This window comes from Pleurodeles waltl, chromosome 9 (assembly GCF_031143425.1).
Source record: "Pleurodeles waltl isolate 20211129_DDA chromosome 9, aPleWal1.hap1.20221129, whole genome shotgun sequence".
NCBI classification, from domain to species: Eukaryota; Metazoa; Chordata; class Amphibia; order Caudata; family Salamandridae; genus Pleurodeles; species Pleurodeles waltl.
The window spans coordinates 372152528-372172759 of NC_090448.1; the positions used below are offsets into that span (position 1 = coordinate 372152528).

General features: G+C 49.4%; 1 protein-coding gene across 3 annotated transcripts in view; it reads left to right on the forward strand.

The window, feature by feature from the left end:
• Positions 1–20232, forward strand: part of LOC138259318 (transcription elongation factor SPT5) — a 377499-nt gene that overhangs the window by 119079 nt on the left and 238188 nt on the right. For all 3 annotated transcript variants that reach the window (XM_069206950.1, XM_069206951.1, XM_069206952.1), the window contains 2 exons: positions 16918–17169; positions 17463–17552. In XM_069206950.1, coding sequence (XP_069063051.1) covers positions 16918–17169; positions 17463–17552 — 342 coding nt within the window. The remainder of the gene's footprint in view (positions 1–16917; positions 17170–17462; positions 17553–20232) is intronic.

The following is a 20232-nucleotide window of genomic DNA, read 5'->3' on the forward strand; positions in this document are numbered from 1 at the left end:
GGCCTGCTAACCAGACCTCAGTACCAGTTTATCTGATAGAGCCTAAAGATGCAGATTCCTTACCTTAGAATTTCCCCAGGTGTCAGACTGAATCCAGAGAAGTACCCCTGCGCGCCGTTAGGTGGCGCCGGTCGACTCAGTGGGCGTCGTTGGTGTTGTGGTTGCCGTGATGATGTCACAGTCGTATATAGGTGCCATCCAGGCATGCTAACGTCACTTCTTTTCTTTCTGTGCCAGCCTATGCGCAGATCAGGAGAAGAGCTACCCCAGTCATTTTTTGACTAACTGCGACATTTTCTCGAATTCGTTTTTGACGAGTTTTGGTTTGCGTCGAGGGATGTCCCGTAAGACCGTATTTAAGCCCTGCAACTCCTGTCAACGCATGATGCTGGTGATGGATCCGCACCTCCTGTGCCTCTTGTGTTTGGAGCGTGACCACAACCCGAAGTCGTGGTCCGAGTGTTGGGCTGTGAACCCAAAAGCTTTGAGGAAGTGTTTCCTGAAGCTCATGGCGGCCCGACACTCAACTCTGCATTGTTCCTGGTCCCGTTCAAGAGAAAGGTCTGGAGACCGGTCGCAGAGTCACTACCTTTCTTCTTCGTCCAAGCCATCTGGACATTCGGGTAAGAAGTCGAAGAAGGCGAAACGTTCTTTGACTTTGCCCCGTTGCTTGCACGACGCGAGAAGAGCATCGACGCTCTAGGCCTCTGTCCTCTGAGCCTCAGTCTGTGTCTGTACCAAGCTTCCCCAGTTTTCCAGGAGCCAGTATTAGCCTTGCCCTAAATAAGGAGTTCTATGAGACCATGCGCCTCATATTTGTGTAGCCTGACCCACTCTTGGTGCCTTCGGGCCCAGGGGAGTCGGTGAGGGCCTCCTCGTGTTCAAAGTCAGCAACTTCGGTCCAGACTCCGGTGGGCACCTCAGGATCCACTTCTGGATCCGTCCCGATGCAGGCCTTGCCAGTGCGACCTTCCCCGGTGTCTGGTCAGACGTTGACACTCCTGATTGACGCCGACCCTATACTTATTCCCGATGAGCTGGAACGACGTCGCTCAATGCTGATTCTGTTTTCCATGGGCTCTGCTGTGCCCAGGGTTGATCCTGATCCCTGTTACTATGGGTATGAATACGGGGATAGTGTAGAGGGGTCACTGGACCATTTAGAAGACCAGCTTGATCCTGAACTGGACTGGGTGATGCCAGTGGGTTGGACATCTCCCCTGACAATGGCATGTTTTCTCCTTGTACCGTGGCTATGGAAGAGGGAGCGTCTTATTCTATGGTGGTGAGAAGGGCTGCTGAGGTATTGAACCTAGAGCTTCCTTCAGTGGAGGTCAGGCCTAACCTCCTGACTGAAGTGCTGCAGCATGGGGGCTTCAACTCGGAACCCCATCTTCCCTTCAGCGAAGCACTTACGGACGTCCCACTGGGGACCTGGTCCAAACCCAGCACAGGGGCTCGTGTGAATAGGACGATTGCCCGTCGCCATCGGCCTGCGCCGAATGACCCAAATTTTCTTACCCAACACCCTACCCCTGAGAGTCTTGTCATCCAGGCCTCATCATCCTCTGGCGCATTCCCTACTGCTTCCCCAGACAGGAAATCAAAAAGACAGGACAGTTTAGGGAAGAAGATGTTTTGGTCTGCCAGTCTAGCGCTGAAGTTCGTGAACACCGCATGCCTTTTTGGCCGCTATTCCCATACTCTCTGGGATACGGTCGTGCAGGTGCTGCCTCAAGTTCCGGAAAAGGCCCGGAACGTTCTCCTCCAAGCCATGACCGATGGGAGAGACGTAGCCGAGTTTGTGATATGTTGTGGACTGGATGCGGCCAACTCACTAGGCAGATCAGTTGCATCGAAGGTGGCACTAAGACACCACACCTGGCTGAGGATGTCTGGCTTTTCAAGGGTTGCCCAGCAATCTTTGATGGACATGCCGTCTGATGGCACTCGTCTCTTTAGAGACAAGGTGGACTCAGTGCTCGAGCACTTTAAGGATTCCCGGGCTACGGCTCGGTCACTTGGCCTTGCAGCCGCTCCTTGCCCAGCCCCCCACCCCCCCAGTCCGACTTTCGTGGCTACGGAGGGGGCACCCAACCACGTCCTTTTCCACCATGCCACCGACCGTGCATGTTGTACTGCCCCTGCGCGGATGTGGAGATCCACCGAGCTCGTGGATCAGGGAGTCAGCGGGCTTCCCATTCCACCCCCACCCCCTCCTCTGCCTCAAAGCCTTCCTAGTCCGTTGGGACATCCGGGACGAGTTGGCGGCAGGATTCACCATCACCTGCCCCACTGGGAATCCATTACCACTGACAGGTGGGTTATACAAATCGTCCCAAGGGTTAACTCACTCCCCTTCGAGTCTTCTCCTACAGCTATGCCACCATCATTCCATCATCTATAGGAGGATAATTTGGCACTTCTCCGCGAGGAAGTCAAAGATCTCCTGGCCAAGGGAGCCAAAGAGAAGGTCCCTGGGTCAGAAGTAAGTTGTGGTTGCTATTCCTGCTACTTTCTGGTGCCCAAAGCGGACAAGGGCCTTCACCCTATCCTAGACCTCTGGTCCCTCAATCGCTTCCTCAAGAAGGAGAAGTTCAAGATGTTAACCCTGGCTCAGGTCCTGTAGGAAGTTGGCTCTGTATGTGCTATTTCAAAGTAAGGAATAGCATGCACAGAGTCCAAGGGTTCCCCTTAGAGGTAAGATAGTGGCAAAAAGAGATAATACTAATGCTCTATTTTGTGGTAGTGTGGTCGAGCAGTAGGCTTATCCAAGGAGTAGTGTTAAGCATTTGTTGTACATACACATAGACAATAAATGAGGTACACACACTCAGAGACAAATCCAGCCAATAGGTTTTTATATAGAAAAATATCTTTTCTTAGTTTATTTTAAGAACCACAGGTTCAAATTCTACATGTAATATCTCATTCGAAAGGTATTGCAGGTAAGTACTTTAGGAACTTCAAATCATCAACATTGCATGTATACTTTTCAAGTTATTCACAAATAGCTGTTTTAAAAGTGGACACTTAGTGCAATTTTCACAGTTCCTAGGGGAGGTAAGTATTTGTTAAGTTAACCAGGTAAGTAAGACACTTACAGGGCTCAGTTCTTGGTCCAAGGTAGCCCACCGTTGGGGGTTCAGAGCAACCCCAAAGTTACCACACCAGCAGCTCAGGGCCGGTCAGGTGCAGAGTTCAAAGTGGTGCCCAAAACACATAGGTTAGAATGGAGAGAAGGGGGTGCCCCGGTTCCGGTCTGCTTGCAGGTAAGTACCCGCGTCTTCGGAGGGCAGACCAGGGGGGTTTTGTAGGGCACCGGGGGGGACACAAATCCACACAGAAATTTCACCCTCAGCGGCGCGGGGGCGGCCGGGTGCAGTGTAGGAACAAGCGTCGGGTTCGCAATGTTAGTCTATGAGAGATCTCGGGATCTCTTCAGCGCTGCAGGCAGGCAAGGGGGGGATTCCTCGGGGAAACCTCCACTTGGGCAAGGGAGAGGGACTCCTGGGGGTCGCTTCTCCAGTGAAAGTCCGGTCCTTCAGGTCCTGGGGGCTGCGGGTGCAGGGTCTCTCCCAGGCGTCGGGACTTTAGGTTCAAAGAGTCGCGGTCAGGGGAAGCCTCGGGATTCCCTCTGCAGGCGGCGCTGTGGGGGCTCAGGGGGGACAGGTTTTGGTACTCACAGTATCAGAGTAGTCCTGGGGTCCCTCCTGAGGCGTCGGATCTCCACCAGCCGAGTCGGGGTCGCCGGGTGCAGGGTTGCAAGTCTCACGCTTCTTGCGGGGAGCTTGCAGGGTTCTTTAAAGCTGCTGGAAACAAAGTTGCAGCTTTTCTTGGAGCAGGTCCGCTGTCCTCGGGAGTTTCTTGTCTTTTCGAAGCAGGGGCAGTCCTCAGAGGATGTCGAGGTCGCTGGTCCCTTTGGAAGGCGTCGCTGGAGCAGGATCTTTGGAAGGCAGGAGACAGGCCGGTGAGTTTCTGGAGCCAAGGCAGTTGTCGTCTTCTGGTCTTCCGCTGCAGGGGTTTTCAGCTGGGCAGTCCTTCTTCTTGTAGTTGCAGGAATCTAATTTTCTAGGGTTCAGGGTAGCCCTTAAATACAAAATTTAAGGGCGTGTTTAGGTCTGGGGGGTTAGTAGCCAATGGCTACTAGCCCTGAGGGTGGGTACACCCTCTTTGTGCCTCCTCCCAAGGGGAGGGGGTCACATTCCTAACCCTATTGGGGGAATCCTCCATCTGCAAGATGGAGGATTTCTAAAAGTTAGAGTCACTTCAGCTCAGGACACCTTAGGGGCTGTCCTGACTGGCCAGTGACTCCTCCTTGTTTTTCTCATTATTTTCTCCGGCCTTGCCGCCAAAAGTGGGGCCTGGCCGGAGGGGGCGGGCAACTCCACTAGCTGGAGTGTCCTGCTGGGTTGGCACAAAGGAGGTGAGCCTTTGAGGCTCACCGCCAGGTGTGACAATTCCTGCCTGGGAGAGGTGTTAGCATCTCCACCCAGTGCAGGCTTTGTTACTGGCCTCAGAGTGACAAAGGCACTCTCCCCATGGGGCCAGCAACATGTCTCGGTTTGTGGCAGGCTGCTAAAACTAGTCAGCCTACACAGATGGTCGGTTAAGTTTCAGGGGGCACCTCTAAGGTGCCCTCTGTGGTGTATTTCTCAATAAAATGTACACTGGCATCAGTGTGCATTTATTGTGCTGAGAAGTTTGATACCAAACTTCCCAGTTTTCAGTGTAGCCATTATGGTGCTGTGGAGTTCGTGTTTGACAACCTCCCAGACCATATACTCTTATGGCTACCCTGCACTTACAATGTCTAAGGTTTTGTTTAGACACTGTAGGGGTACCATGCTCATGCACTGGTACCCTCACCTATGGTATAGTGCACCCTGCCTTAGGGCTGTAAGGCCTGCTAGAGGGGTGTCTTACCTATACTGCATAGGCAGTGAGAGGCTGGCATGGCACCCTGAGGGGAGTGCCATGTCGACTTACTTGTTTCGTCCTCACTAGCACACACAAGCTGGCAAGCAGTGTGTCTGTGCTGAGTGAGAGGTCTCCAGGGTGGCATAAGACATGCTGCAGCCCTTAGAGACCTTCCTTGGCATCAGGGCCCTTGGTACTAGAAGTACCAGTTACAAGGGACTTATCTGGATGCCAGGGTCTGCCAATTGTGGATACAAAAGTACAGGTTAGGGAAAGAACACTGGTGCTGGGGCCTGGTTAGCAGGCCTCAGCACACTTTCAATTGTAAACATAGCATCAGCAAAGGCAAAAAGTCAGGGGGCAACCATGCCAAGGAGGCATTTCCTTACACAACCCCCCCCCCAAACGAAAGAGGATGAGACTAACCTTTCCCAAGAGAGTCTTCATTTTCTAAGTGGAAGAACCTGGAAAGGCCATCTGCATTGGCATGGGCAGTCCCAGGTCTGTGTTCCACTATAAAGTCCATTCCCTGTAGGGAGATGGACCACCTCAACAGTTTAGGATTTTCACCTTTCATTTGCATCAGCCATTTGAGAGGTCTGTGGTCAGTTTGAACTAGGAAGTGAGTCCCAAAGAGGTGTGGTCTCAGCTTCTTCAGGGACCAAACCACAGCAAAGGCCTCCCTCTCAATGGCACTCCAACGCTGCTCCCTGGGGAGTAACCTCCTGCTAATGAAAGCAACAGGCTGGTCAAGGCCATCATCATTTGTTTGGGACAAAACTGCCCCTATCCCATGTTCAGAGGCATCAGTCTGCACAATGAACTGCTTAGAATAATCTGGAGCTTGGAGAACTGGTGCTGAGCACATTGCCTGTTTCAGGGTGTCAAAGGCCTGTTGGCATTCCACAGTCCAGTTTACTTTCTTGGGCATTTTCTTGGAGGTGAGTTCAGTGAGGGCTGTCACAATGGATCCATATCCCTTCACAAACCTCCTGTAGTACCCAGTCAAGCCAAGGAATGCCCTGACTTGAGTCTGGGTTTTTGGAGCTACCCAGTCCAGAATAGTCTGGATCTTGGGTTGGAGTGGCTGAACTTGGCCTCCACCTACAAGGTGTCCCAAGTAAACCACAGTTCCCTGCCCTATCTGGCATTTGGATGCCTTGATAGAGAGGCCTGCAGATTGCAGAGCCTTCAAAACCTTCCTCAGGTGGACCAGGTGATCCTGCCAGGTGGAGCTAAAGACAGCAATATCATCAAGATAAGCTGTGCTAAAGGACTCCAAGCCAGCAAGGACTTGATTCACCAACCTTTGGAAGGTGGCAGGGGCATTCTTTAAACCAAAGGGCATAACAGTAAACTGATAATGCCCATCAGGTGTGGAGAAGGCTGTCTTTTCTTTTGCTCCAGGTGCCATTTTTATTTGCCAGTACCCTGCTGTCAAGTCAAAGGTACTTAGAAATTTGGCAGCACCTAATTTATCAATGAGCTCATCAGCTCTTGGAATTGGATGGGCATCTGTCTTGGTGACAGAATTGAGCCCTCTGTAGTCCACACAAAACCTCATCTCTTTCTTTCCATCTTTGGTGTGAGGTTTGGGGACTAAGACCACTGGGCTAGCCCAGGGGCTGTCAGAGCGCTCAATTACTCCCAATTCCAGCATCTTGTGGACTTCCACCTTGATGCTTTCCTTAACATGGTCAGACTGCCTAAAGATTTTGTTCTTGACAGGCATGCTGTCTCCTGTGTCCACATCATGGGTACACAGGTGGGTCTGACCAGGGGTTAAGGAGAAGAGTTCAGGAAACTGTTGTAGGACTCTCCTACAATCAGCTTGCTGTTGGCCAGAGAGGGTGTCTGAGTAGATCACTCCATCTACTGTGCCATCTTTTGGGTCTGATGACAGAAGGTCAGGGAGAGGTTCACTCTCTGCTTCCTGATCCTCATCTGTTACCATCAACAGATTCACATCAGCCCTGTCATGGAAGAGCTTAAGGCGGTTCACATGGATCACCCTCTTGGGGCTCCTGCTTGTGCCCAGGTCCACCAGGTAGGTGACCTGACTCTTCCTTTCTAGCACTGGGTAAGGGCCACTCCATTTGTCCTGGAGTGCCCTGGGAGCCACAGGCTCCAGAACCCAGACTTTCTGCCCTGGTTGGAACTCAACCAGTGCAGCCTTTTGGTCATACCAAAACTTCTGGAGCTGTTGGCTGGCCTCAAGGTTTTTGGTTGCCTTTTCCATGTACTCTGCCATTCTAGAGCGAAGGCCAAGTACATAGTCCACTATGTCCTGTTTAGGCTCATGGAGAGGTCTCTCCCAGCCTTCTTTAACAAGGGCAAGTGGTCCCCTTACAGGATGACCAAACAGAAGTTCAAAGGGTGAGAATCCTACTCCCTTCTGTGGCACCTCTCTGTAAGCGAAAAGCAGACATGGCAAGAGGACATCCCATCTCCTTTTGAGCTTTTCTGGGAGCCCCATGATCATGCCTTTTAATGTCTTGTTGAATCTCTCAACCAAGCCATTAGTTTGTGGATGGTATGGTGTAGTGAATTTATAAGTCACTCCACACTCATTCCACATGTGCTTTAGGTATGCTGACATGAAGTTGGTACCTCTGTCAGACACCACCTCCTTAGGGAAACCCACTCTGGTAAAGATACCAATGAGGGCCTTGGCTACTGCAGGGGCAGTAGTCGACCTAAGGGGAATAGCTTCAGGATACCTGGTAGCATGATCCACTACTACCAGGATATACATATTTCCTGAGGCTGTGGGAGGTTCTAGTGGACCAACTATGTCCACACCCACTCTTTCAAAGGGAACCCCCACCACTGGAAGTGGAATGAGGGGGGCCTTTGGATGCCCACCTGTCTTACCACTGCCTTGACAGGTGGGGCAGGAGAGGCAAAACTCCTTAACCATGTTGGACATATTGGGCCAGTAGAAGTGGTTGACTAGCCTCTCCCACGTCTTGGTTTGTCCCAAATGTCCAGCAAGGGGAATGTCATGGGCCAATGTTAGGATGAACTCTCTGAACAGCTGAGGCACTACCACTCTCCTAGTGGCACCAGGTTTGGGGTCTCTGGCCTCAGTGTACAGGAGTCCATCTTCCCAATAGACCCTATGTGTTCCATTTTTCTTGCCCTTGGACTCTTCAGCAGCTTGCTGCCTAAGGCCTTCAAGAGAGGGACAGGTTTCTTGTCCCTTACACAGCTCCTCCCTTGAGGGTCCCCCTGGGCCTAAGAGCTCAACCTGATAAGGTTCAAGCTCCAAAGGCTCAGTTCCCTCAGAGGGCAGAACTTCTTCCTGAGAAGAGAGGTTCCCTTTCTTTGGCTGTGTTGCAGTTGGTTTCCCAACTGACTTTCCTTTCCTCTTGGTAGGCTGGGCCATTCTTCCAGACTCCAGCTCTATTTGTTCACCCTGTGCCTTGCATTGTGCTCTTGTTTTCACACACACCAGTTCAGGGATACCCAGCATTGCTGCATGGGTTTTTAGTTCTACCTCAGCCCATGCTGAGGACTCCAGGTCATTTCCAAGCAGACAGTCCACTGGGATATTTGAGGAGACCACCACCTGTTTCAGGCCATTGACCCCTCCCCATTCTAAAGTAACCATTGCCATGGGATGTACTTTTCTCTGATTGTCAGCGTTGGTGACTGTAAGTTTTTCCAGTCAGGTATTGGCCAGGGGAAACCAGTTTCTCTGTCACCATGGTGACACTGGCACCTGTATCCCTCAGGCCCTCTATTCTAGTCCCATTAATTAAGAGTTGCTGTCTGTATTTTTGCATGTTAGGCGGCCAGACAGCTAGTGTGGCTAAATCCACCCCACCCTCAGAAACTAGAGTAGCTTCAGTGTGGACCCTGATTTGCTCTGGGCACACTGCTGATCCCACTTGGAGACTAGCCATACCAGTGTTACCTGGATGGGAGTTTGGAGTGGAACCTTTCTTGGGACAGGCCTTGTCTCCAGTTTGGTGTCCATGCTGTTTACAGCTATGACACCAGGCCTTTTTGGGATCAAAGTTTTTACCCTTGTACCCATTGTTTTGTGAAGAGGCTCTGGGCCCACCCTCCTGTGCAGGTTTTTGGGGGCCTGTAGAAGACTCTTTACTATTTTTAGTTTTGGTTGTCTCATCACCCTTCCCCTGGGGAGTCTTTGTGACCCCTTTCTTTTGGTCACCCCCTGTTGAAGTCTTGGACACCCTTGTCTTGACCCAATGGTCCGCCTTCTTTCCCAATTCTTGGGGAGAAATTGGTCCTAGGTCTACCAGATGCTGATGCAGTTTATCATTGAAACAATTACTTAACAGGTGTTCTTTCACAAATAAATTGTACAGCCCATCATAATTACTTACACCACTGCCTTGAATCCAACCATCTAGTGTTTTCACTGAGTAGTCTACAAAGTCAACCCAGGTCTGGCTCGAGGATTTTTGAGCCCCCCTGAATCTAATCCTATACTCCTCAGTGGAGAATCCAAAGCCCTCAATCAGGGTACCCTTCATGAGGTCATAAGATTCTGCATCTTGTCCAGAGAGTGTGAGGAGTCTATCCCTACACTTTCCTGTGAACATTTCCCAAAGGAGAGCACCCCAGTGAGATCTGTTCACTTTTCTGGTTACACAAGCCCTCTCAAAAGCTGTGAACCATTTGGTGATGTCATCACCATCTTCATATTTAGTTACAATCCCTTTAGGGATTTTCAACATGTCAGGAGAATCTCTGACCCTATTTATGTTGCTGCCACCATTGATGGGTCCTAGGCCCATCTCTTGTCTTTCCCAAAGCCAATCTTTTGGCCATCCTGGCTAACTGGATGTCCTCTTCACTGGGGCTATCCTCAGTGATTTCAGAGGTGTTGGTCTCTCCTGTGAGGGAACCAGCATCTCTGACTATTATTTTTGGAGTCAGGGTTTGAGGGACCCTGTTCTCCCTAGATAGGATTGGTAGGGGGGAATTTTCCTCCAAGTCACTATCCTCTTCCTCTGAGTTGCCACCCTCAGAGGGGTTGGCCTTTTCAAACTCTGCCAAAAGCTCCTGGAGCTGTATTTTGGTAGGTTTGGGGCCCATTGTTATTTTCTTTATTTTACAGAGTGACCTTAGCTCCCTCATCTTAAGATGGAGGTAAGGTGTGGTGTCGAGTTCCACCACAGTCACATCTGTGCTAGACATTTTGCTTCTAAAAGTTGGAATACTTTTTAAGAATCTACAACTGGTTCTAGAATCTAATTCAAACTTTTACAAACTTTTAAACTCTAAAAGAAATGCTAATCAGGATCTAACACAAGGCCCTAGCAGGTCTTTTAAGAATTTAGAAAACTTTTCAAATTGCAAAAATCAATTTCTAATGACAATTTTGGAATTTGTCGTGTGATCAGGTATTGGCTGAGTAGTCCAGCAAATGCAAAGTCTTGTACCCCACCGCTGATCCACCAATGTAGGAAGTTGGCTCTGTATGTGCTATTTCAAAGTAAGGAATAGCATGCACAGAGTCCAAGGGTTCCCCTTAGAGGTAAGATAGTGGCAAAAAGAGATAATACTAATGCTCTATTTTGTGGTAGTGTGGTCGAGCAGTAGGCTTATCCAAGGAGTAGTGTTAAGCATTTGTTGTACATACACATAGACAATAAATGAGGTACACACACTCAGAGACAAATCCAGCCAATAGGTTTTTATATAGAAAAATATCTTTTCTTAGTTTATTTTAAGAACCACAGGTTCAAATTCTACATGTAATATCTCATTCGAAAGGTATTGCAGGTAAGTACTTTAGGAACTTCAAATCATCAACATTGCATGTATACTTTTCAAGTTATTCACAAATAGCTGTTTTAAAAGTGGACACTTAGTGCAATTTTCACAGTTCCTAGGGGAGGTAAGTATTTGTTAAGTTAACCAGGTAAGTAAGACACTTACAGGGCTCAGTTCTTGGTCCAAGGTAGCCCACCGTTGGGGGTTCAGAGCAACCCCAAAGTTACCACACCAGCAGCTCAGGGCCGGTCAGGTGCAGAGTTCAAAGTGGTGCCCAAAACACATAGGTTAGAATGGAGAGAAGGGGGTGCCCCGGTTCCGGTCTGCTTGCAGGTAAGTACCCGCGTCTTCGGAGGGCAGACCAGGGGGGTTTTGTAGGGCACCGGGGGGGACACAAATCCACACAGAAATTTCACCCTCAGCGGCGCGGGGGCGGCCGGGTGCAGTGTAGGAACAAGCGTCGGGTTCGCAATGTTAGTCTATGAGAGATCTCGGGATCTCTTCAGCGCTGCAGGCAGGCAAGGGGGGGATTCCTCGGGGAAACCTCCACTTGGGCAAGGGAGAGGGACTCCTGGGGGTCGCTTCTCCAGTGAAAGTCCGGTCCTTCAGGTCCTGGGGGCTGCGGGTGCAGGGTCTCTCCCAGGCGTCGGGACTTTAGGTTCAAAGAGTCGCGGTCAGGGGAAGCCTCGGGATTCCCTCTGCAGGCGGCGCTGTGGGGGCTCAGGGGGGACAGGTTTTGGTACTCACAGTATCAGAGTAGTCCTGGGGTCCCTCCTGAGGCGTCGGATCTCCACCAGCCGAGTCGGGGTCGCCGGGTGCAGGGTTGCAAGTCTCACGCTTCTTGCGGGGAGCTTGCAGGGTTCTTTAAAGCTGCTGGAAACAAAGTTGCAGCTTTTCTTGGAGCAGGTCCGCTGTCCTCGGGAGTTTCTTGTCTTTTCGAAGCAGGGGCAGTCCTCAGAGGATGTCGAGGTCGCTGGTCCCTTTGGAAGGCGTCGCTGGAGCAGGATCTTTGGAAGGCAGGAGACAGGCCGGTGAGTTTCTGGAGCCAAGGCAGTTGTCGTCTTCTGGTCTTCCGCTGCAGGGGTTTTCAGCTGGGCAGTCCTTCTTCTTGTAGTTGCAGGAATCTAATTTTCTAGGGTTCAGGGTAGCCCTTAAATACAAAATTTAAGGGCGTGTTTAGGTCTGGGGGGTTAGTAGCCAATGGCTACTAGCCCTGAGGGTGGGTACACCCTCTTTGTGCCTCCTCCCAAGGGGAGGGGGTCACATTCCTAACCCTATTGGGGGAATCCTCCATCTGCAAGATGGAGGATTTCTAAAAGTTAGAGTCACTTCAGCTCAGGACACCTTAGGGGCTGTCCTGACTGGCCAGTGACTCCTCCTTGTTATTCTCATTATTTTCTCCGGCCTTGCCGCCAAAAGTGGGGCCTGGCCGGAGGGGGCGGGCAACTCCACTAGCTGGAGTGTCCTGCTGGGTTGGCACAAAGGAGGTGAGCCTTTGAGGCTCACCGCCAGGTGTGACAATTCCTGCCTGGGAGAGGTGTTAGCATCTCCACCCAGTGCAGGCTTTGTTACTGGCCTCAGAGTGACAAAGGCACTCTCCCCATGGGGCCAGCAACCTGTCTCGGTTTGTGGCAGGCTGCTAAAACTAGTCAGCCTACACAGATGGTCGGTTAAGTTTCAGGGGGCACCTCTAAGGTGCCCTCTGTGGTGTATTTCTCAATAAAATGTACACTGGCATCAGTGTGCATTTATTGTGCTGAGAAGTTTGATACCAAACTTCCCAGTTTTCAGTGTAGCCATTATGGTGCTGTGGAGTTCGTGTTTGACAACCTCCCAGACCATATACTCTTATGGCTACCCTGCACTTACAATGTCTAAGGTTTTGTTTAGACACTGTAGGGGTACCATGCTCATGCACTGGTACCCTCACCTATGGTATAGTGCACCCTGCCTTAGGGCTGTAAGGCCTGCTAGAGGGGTGTCTTACCTATACTGCATAGGCAGTGAGAGGCTGGCATGGCACCCTGAGGGGAGTGCCATGTCGACTTACTTGTTTCGTCCTCACTAGCACACACAAGCTGGCAAGCAGTGTGTCTGTGCTGAGTGAGAGGTCTCCAGGGTGGCATAAGACATGCTGCAGCCCTTAGAGACCTTCCTTGGCATCAGGGCCCTTGGTACTAGAAGTACCAGTTACAAGGGACTTATCTGGATGCCAGGGTCTGCCAATTGTGGATACAAAAGTACAGGTTAGGGAAAGAACACTGGTGCTGGGGCCTGGTTAGCAGGCCTCAGCACACTTTCAATTGTAAACATAGCATCAGCAAAGGCAAAAAGTCAGGGGGCAACCATGCCAAGGAGGCATTTCCTTACAGGTCCTTTCTGCCGTTGACTCCCGAGACTGGATGTTTGTATTGGACTTGCATGATGTCTATTTCTATATTCCTGTCTTGCTGGCCCACAGACGTTACCTACGATTTGTGGTAGGTCACAAACACATTCAGTTCACCGTGCTCCCCTTTGACCTTACCAGTGCCCCTCGGGTGTTCATGAAAGTGGTGGTAGTGGTTGCAGCTCATCTGCGCAGGTTAGGGGTTCCTGTCTTCTCCTACCTTGACGACTGGCTGTTGAAGGCAGACACGCCCCTTGAAAGTATTCTCCCACCTCCAGGCTACAGCAAACCACCTGCATTTGTTGGGGTTCACTATCAACGTGCCAAAGTCACACCTGACTCCCTGTCAGACGTTCCCTTTCATCTGAGCTGTTCTGGACACCATGCAGTTTTGGGCTTATCCTCCCAAAAAGCGAGTCCATGATATTCTGGTTATGATACCGATGTTTCAGCCTCTATCCTGGATTTCGGTGAGAATTATTCTGAGGCTGCTGAGCCTCATGGTCTCCTGCATCCTGCTGGTCCAACATGCCAGATGGCATATGCGGGCTCTGCAGTGGGACCTGAAGTTCCAGTGGGCGCAGCATCAGGGGAAATCTCTCCGACATGGTTCAGATCTCGGTGGGAACTGCAAAAGACCTGCAGTGGTGGTTGTCAAATCCAGATTCGGTCAATGACAGAACTAGCTCCCTTCCTCAACCAGATCTCGCAGTAGTGGCAAATTCATCACTCCTGGGATGGTGCGGCCACATGGGAGAGGCGGAGATGAGAGGCCTCTGGTCTCCGGCCGAGTCCAGGCTCCACATCAACCTTTTGGAGCTCTGGGTGATCCGACTTGCGTTGAAAGCATTCCTTCTCCCTCTCAAAGGAAAAGTGGTGCAGGTGTTCACCGACAACACCACCGCCATGTGGTATTGCAACAAGCAGGGCGGAGTGGGGTTGTGGACCCTTTGTCAAGAGGCTCTTCACCTCTGGACATGGCTGGAACCTGGTGGTTCAACATCTGGTGAGCACTCTGAACGTCAGAGCAGACAAACTCAGCCGTCGCTGCATAGTCTATCATGAATAGCGTCTCCAATCAGATATGATTGACTAGCGCCCAAACCGTTTTTTCTTTTGGCAGGTAGCCCACAGGAATCCACACCTCTATGGTGGGCTACCTAGCTCCTAACATCCATGGAAGAGCTCAGACATCTTGAGAGTGGGAAGAAAAGTGCACTCTGGGTTTGGTAGGTGCCATACATAGCCGGAAAGTTATCATCAAGACGGGGGTGGGGGACCTGGTAGCCCGTTGGCTAGTGACCACATCATCCACCCCAGGGCAATTTCTAGGGATAAACTTGGCACCCGAACATCAGATCATGCTAGCATAAGGACCGAAGGAGCACTCCCCTGCTGACCCTGGACTTGGCAAAGAGAGGCTGCACTGTCTGCTGGAGTGGGCCTGCCACACGTAGGCTAGTGAAGAGAGGACTGTGCCTGTGGCTCCTGGCTTGGGTATAAGTCATTCCCAGACCCCAGACCAAGGAAGTAACTCCTAGGGTCTTTGGCCGACCTCTTGGAACCCTCAACAGGTGTGCTGAAGTAGCCCAACTCAGCAAATCAATAGCCACTTCTGGAGGATCGCCACTGACTGCCAGTGTGCGCCATAAGAGACTGATCCTCGACAACCAAAAGTTGTACTCCAGTCAGCCAGACCCATGGGTGTCGTCAGAGTCCAGATTTGTTGGCCAAGAGGGACCGCCAACTTTCACCAAAGGAAATTACTGGCACTGCATGAAGACTGGGAGCCCAGCTGCAGATGGCCTTCCGCTTTATTAAAGAGGACTTCAAAGGTCTCAGACCTCTGTGGCCAAAGTCACACCACCAGACCCATGGACTGAAGAATAACCCCAGAGACACCCCCTGTTGACAGCACAGCACTCTGAGCATCCTTGAGCCTCTTCTGTCTCCTACATTTGCAGCATCTGGACCAATCCATTGAAGTTCATGGCAGTCATGCTGTAAAGTTTGGGACTGGACTGGAAAACGCTTTGATGGCCAGGTAACTGTCCAAATATTCCTTATTGGTCCCTCCAGACCTTCTTCTTGTCTGATTCGATCACCTAAGCCAGGCTGGAGTAGTCTAACTCAACTCTTACAAACTTTTGTTTACAAACTTTATGGTTATCAATGCTTGTTTGCGTTTATACTGAAATGTAAGTTTTCTTTAAAAATCTGTATCTCCTGGAACCCCTCTGGTGGCTTTTGCTCATCTTGGACTTTAAAATATTATAATCTTTTAATAAACTGGTGTCAGATTTCTTTTGTGTTGTGTTGCTTTCATATTTTGTTGTTTAGTTCTGTTAAATGGTTCACACTAGTTCCTTTGTTTAAGCCTGGATGCTTGCAGTTAAAGCTGCCCAGGTATGAGCGTAAGATTTTACAAATGAGCCTGACTGGACCCAAGACAGTTTTTGTGAGTGTATTACATGGTAAGGCCCCACAGCCATACCATATAATGCACCCAAATCCTCACATGTTTTTTTCGCTGCCTATGCTGCAAAGTGACTGTTCTTCACGCCATGATTATCTCTGCTGTAAGTAGTGATTTGTTATTAAGTAAAAATAATGGCAGCACAGGTGACAGTCTTGCTGTAATGCATGCTGCTATGAAATATGATCAGGAAGTAATACTAGAGCAAGTGGTTAAGATTCTGCCATTTTTGTTTTTTAAATACTGTCCTCTGGAGGTCATTTTTGATCAAAGCCCAGTTCATTTTTCTTAAATTTCCAGTAGAGGTAGCTTAATGGATACCTGTAAGTATTCTGGCTACAATGTTTACTAACACCTCACAACCCCATATTGTTAAGGGGTGAGACTGTAAAATATGATTATCAGTGTATTCTTAATCTGTAACTTTTTATTTGAGCGCCAGCTTCTCAATGGAACTTGAAGTAAAATCTTTCTTTTCTTTATGCACAAACATTTTGAAGTAAAAACTTCAAGTGAAGTAATGTCACCAAGACCTGCTAGTGTTCTCCTGTGTATTCTAGTGGCAGTAAATGCAAGGAACTTTAGTTTATACCATCTAATCAGACCAGTCCTTTTCAAGGACATGCCTATTTCTTACTTGTGTATAGTTGCAACATTGACTACTCCCTAGTGCTTATTGCAACCATTATTTCTAGCTGCAGCATCCAGAAATGCAGATGTAGTTAGAAACTTCTGAAAGAACGTTTGCTTTAAGACTGGTCAACATGCTGTTCCCGCCTTGTCCTTCAACCCTTACTGCCCCATTCAGGCACCCTTGGTCCTTGATCTCCTTCCTTCATAAATAGTTTGTACTGCATACAGCTGCAGATAGAATTGGAACTTTTTCATCTTTAATAGATTCACATGTAAATTGTAATAAGTACCATAAAAGTTAACCATCTTTCTGTTCAGCCTATAGAACAGTACGAAGGAATATTAATATTTATGTACAATTTAAAGATTGTCTTATTGGCACCATCTTTAAAAATAAATTTTTAACAAAAAAATACTTTTTAGAATTTGCTCAGAACTGGCAAGAGGTTTTGAATGCTCTTAAGTGCCCCTCCTGAAGTCTTTAAGACCACGCTTATGTGGTTTGGGAGAAGGAGCAGTCCGTCTATAATCCCGTTAGACAACAATGTTCGATGTGGTAGAATTTTTGCCTCAGATTGTACAAGTAATATTTTAACAATGCTCTACTTTTTTAAGAGGCAGACTGGATAAGTAAGCGTTAACACTTGGCTGTGGTTGATACAGATGTTACGTGACAGAACATAGACTGAGGTTTCCAATGTTGAAGAGGAACCTAACTATGTCTAACTTTGCCTTCTGAACCCCACAGCCCCTCCAAATCAAGGCTGTGGTAGCACCTGAGCATGTGAAGGGATACATCTACATAGAGGCTTATAAACAGACCCACGTGAAGCAGGCAATTGAGGGAGTGGGAAACCTGAGGATGGGCTTCTGGAACCAGCAGATGGTGCCTATCAAGGAAATGACAGATGTATTGAAGGTGGTGAAGGAGGTATCCAGTCTAAAGCCAAAGTCCTGGGTGAGACTAAAACGTGGAATCTACAAAGATGACATTGCCCAGGTAAGGCCGGTCATGCCATGTTGGCAGAGTGAATTCCATTCATAGCTGTGAAATTTGTGATGGAAAGTACATTGACTTACTTGCCATTTTGTTGCATTTCTTCGTCCTGGTTCTACGATTGCTACTTTTTCACTGCCATAATGTATCTTCTAGTTTTTTAATTGCCTCTTGTGCTTTTCAGAGCAATGACTTCCATTGAGTAAAAAGTCAGAGTGGTAGTGAAGTAATCTCTGCACAACAGTATGTGCAAGCATTTCACTCAGGTGTATTTCTTGTCTTTTTCTTCTCAACAGGTGGATTATGTGGAGCCAAGCCAGAACACAATCTCCCTGAAAATGATTCCTAGGATCGACTATGAGAGGATCAAAGCTCATGCTACCATGGTAAGGACTTACTTCGATACAGTGGACAATGTTTTCCCATTTCGATTTCTTAAGTAAACAGTGTATGCAGAGGCAGCATTCAGGGAATGTGAGAAACATATAGAAATGGGATACTTTGATCTATCCAGTGGTGGAGTTGAATAACATTGGGGGAAAATTGACTTATACAACAGCTGTAGGAAAATAGCTCCCTGTTGCAGTTACACCCCCCCAACACTTTCTGCCTGATATTGATGCTGACTTGACTAAGGAGTGTGCTGGGACCCTGCTAACCAGGCCCCAGCACCAGTGTTCTTTCACTAAAAATGTATCCTTGTGTGCCAGGGGTGTGCCAATTGTTGAAAGAGATAAGTCCCTAGTAAAAAAGTACCAGTTGTACCAAGGGCCCTGTGAACAGGGAAGGTCCCTAAGGACTGCAGCATGTGTTGTGCCACCCTAAGGGACCCCTCACCTAACACATGCACCCTGCCATTGCAGATTGTGGGTGTTGGTTGGGAGAAAAAGGCAAAGTCGACATGGCATCCCCCTCAGGCATACAAAATACTGCCTTTGGCATAGGTAAGTCTCCCCTCTATCAGGCCTTAAAGCCCTAAGGCAGGGTGCACTATACCATAGGTGAGGGCATAGCTGCATGAGCAATATGCCCCTACAGTATCTAAGTCTATTCATAGACATTGTAAGTACAGTGTGGCCATATTAAGTATATGGTTTGGGAGTTTGTCAAAACGAACTCCATATATCCATAATGGCTACACTGAATACTGGAAAGTTTGGTATGAAACTTCTCAGATTAATAAACCCACACTGATGTCGGTGCTGGATTTATTTACAAAATGCACGCAGAGGGCATCTTAGAGATGTCCCCTGTATTTTACTCAATCCTTTAGTGCAGGACTGATTGGTCTGTGCCAGCCTGCCACTGAGACGAGTTTCTGACCCCCTGGGGTGAGCGCCTTTGTGCTCTCTGGGGCCAGAAACAAAGCCTGCACTGGGTGGAGGTGCTTCACACCTCCCCCTGCAGGAACTGTAACACATAGCAGTGAGCCTCAAAGGCTCACGCTTTATGTTACAGTGCCCATGGGCACTCCAGCTAGTGGAGATGCCTGCCCCCCGAGACACAGCCCCCACTTTTGGCGGCAAGTCTGGAGAAGATAATGAGAAAAACAAGGAGTCACCCACCAATCAGAACAGCCATTAAAGTGTCCTGAGCTGAGGTGACCCCTGGCTTAGGAAATCCTCCATCTTGTATTGGAGGATTCCCCCAATAGGATTAGGGATGGACCCCCCACCTCCCCACAGGAAGGTGCCACAAAGAGGGTATAGCCACCGTACAGGACAGTAGCCATTGGCTACTGCCCCCAGACCTAAACACACCCCTTGAGTATTTAGGGGCGACCCTGAACCTGGGAAACCAGATTCCTGCAACCTGAAGAAAGAAGGACTGCTGACCTGAAAGCCCTGCAGAGACAACTGCTTTGGCCCCAGCCCTACCGGCCTGTCTCCAGACTCAAAGAACCTGCACGGCGACGCATCCAGCAGGACCAGAGACCTCGGAGGACTCGGGGGACTGACCTGCACCTAAAGGACCAAGAACCTCCCAAGGACAATGGCTCTGTCCAAAAACAGCAACCAAGAAACCAACTTTAATGAGACTCTCGCCTTACTCCAGAAGCATGAGTCTTCACACTGTGCTCCCCCCCGCCCCCCCCCCCCCCCCCCCAGGCTCGAGTTCAGAAGAACCAATACCGCAGAGAGGTCATCCAGGCGACTCCAATGGCGTGGGCACCCTGAGTCGACCTCCCTGCACCCCCATAGCAATGCCTGCAGAGAAGATCCAGAGGCTCCCCCCTGACCGCGACTGCCCGGTAACAAAGGAACCCGACACCTGGAAGAAGCACTGCACCTGCAGCTCCCAGGAACGACAGGAACCAACCACTGGTGTAGGAGTGACCAGCAGGCAGCCCTCATCCTAGCCCAGTCTGTGGCTGGCCCGAGAAGCCCCCCTGTGCCCTACCTGCATTGCCAGAGTGACCCCCGGGTACCTTGATTGCTTTTAACGCAACACCCACTTTGCACACTGCACCCGGCTGCCCCTGTGCCGCTGATGGTGTAATGTGTGTGTGTGTGTGTGTGTGTGTGTGTGTGGATGCAGGTATTTACCGGCTTGCAGACTGGAACCGGAGGACCCCTGTTCTCCATAGGCACCTATGCTATTTGGGCCCTATTTTGACCTCTGCACCTGACTGGCCCTGTGTTGCTGGTGCTGGGTGTTTGGGGTTAACTTGAACCCCCAACGGTGGGCTGCCTATGACCAGGAGAGGGAACTTGTAAGCGCTTTACTTACCTGAGAAACTAACTATTACTTACCTCCCCCAGGAACTGTTGATTTTTGCGCTATGTCCACTTTTGAAATAGCTTATTTCCATTTTTTCTAAAACTGTGTATATTACTGTTTTAATTCAAAGTTCCATACTTACCTGTGTGAAGTACCTTACAATTTATGTACTTACCTAAAATTTGAATCTCGTGGTTCTGAAATACATGAAGAAAAGAATGTTTCTATATTAAAACCTATTGGCCTGGAGTTAAGCCTTTGAGTGTGTGTTCTCGTTTATTGCCTGTGTGTGTGTGCACCAAATGCTTAACACTACCCTCTGATAAGCCTACTGCTCGACCACAC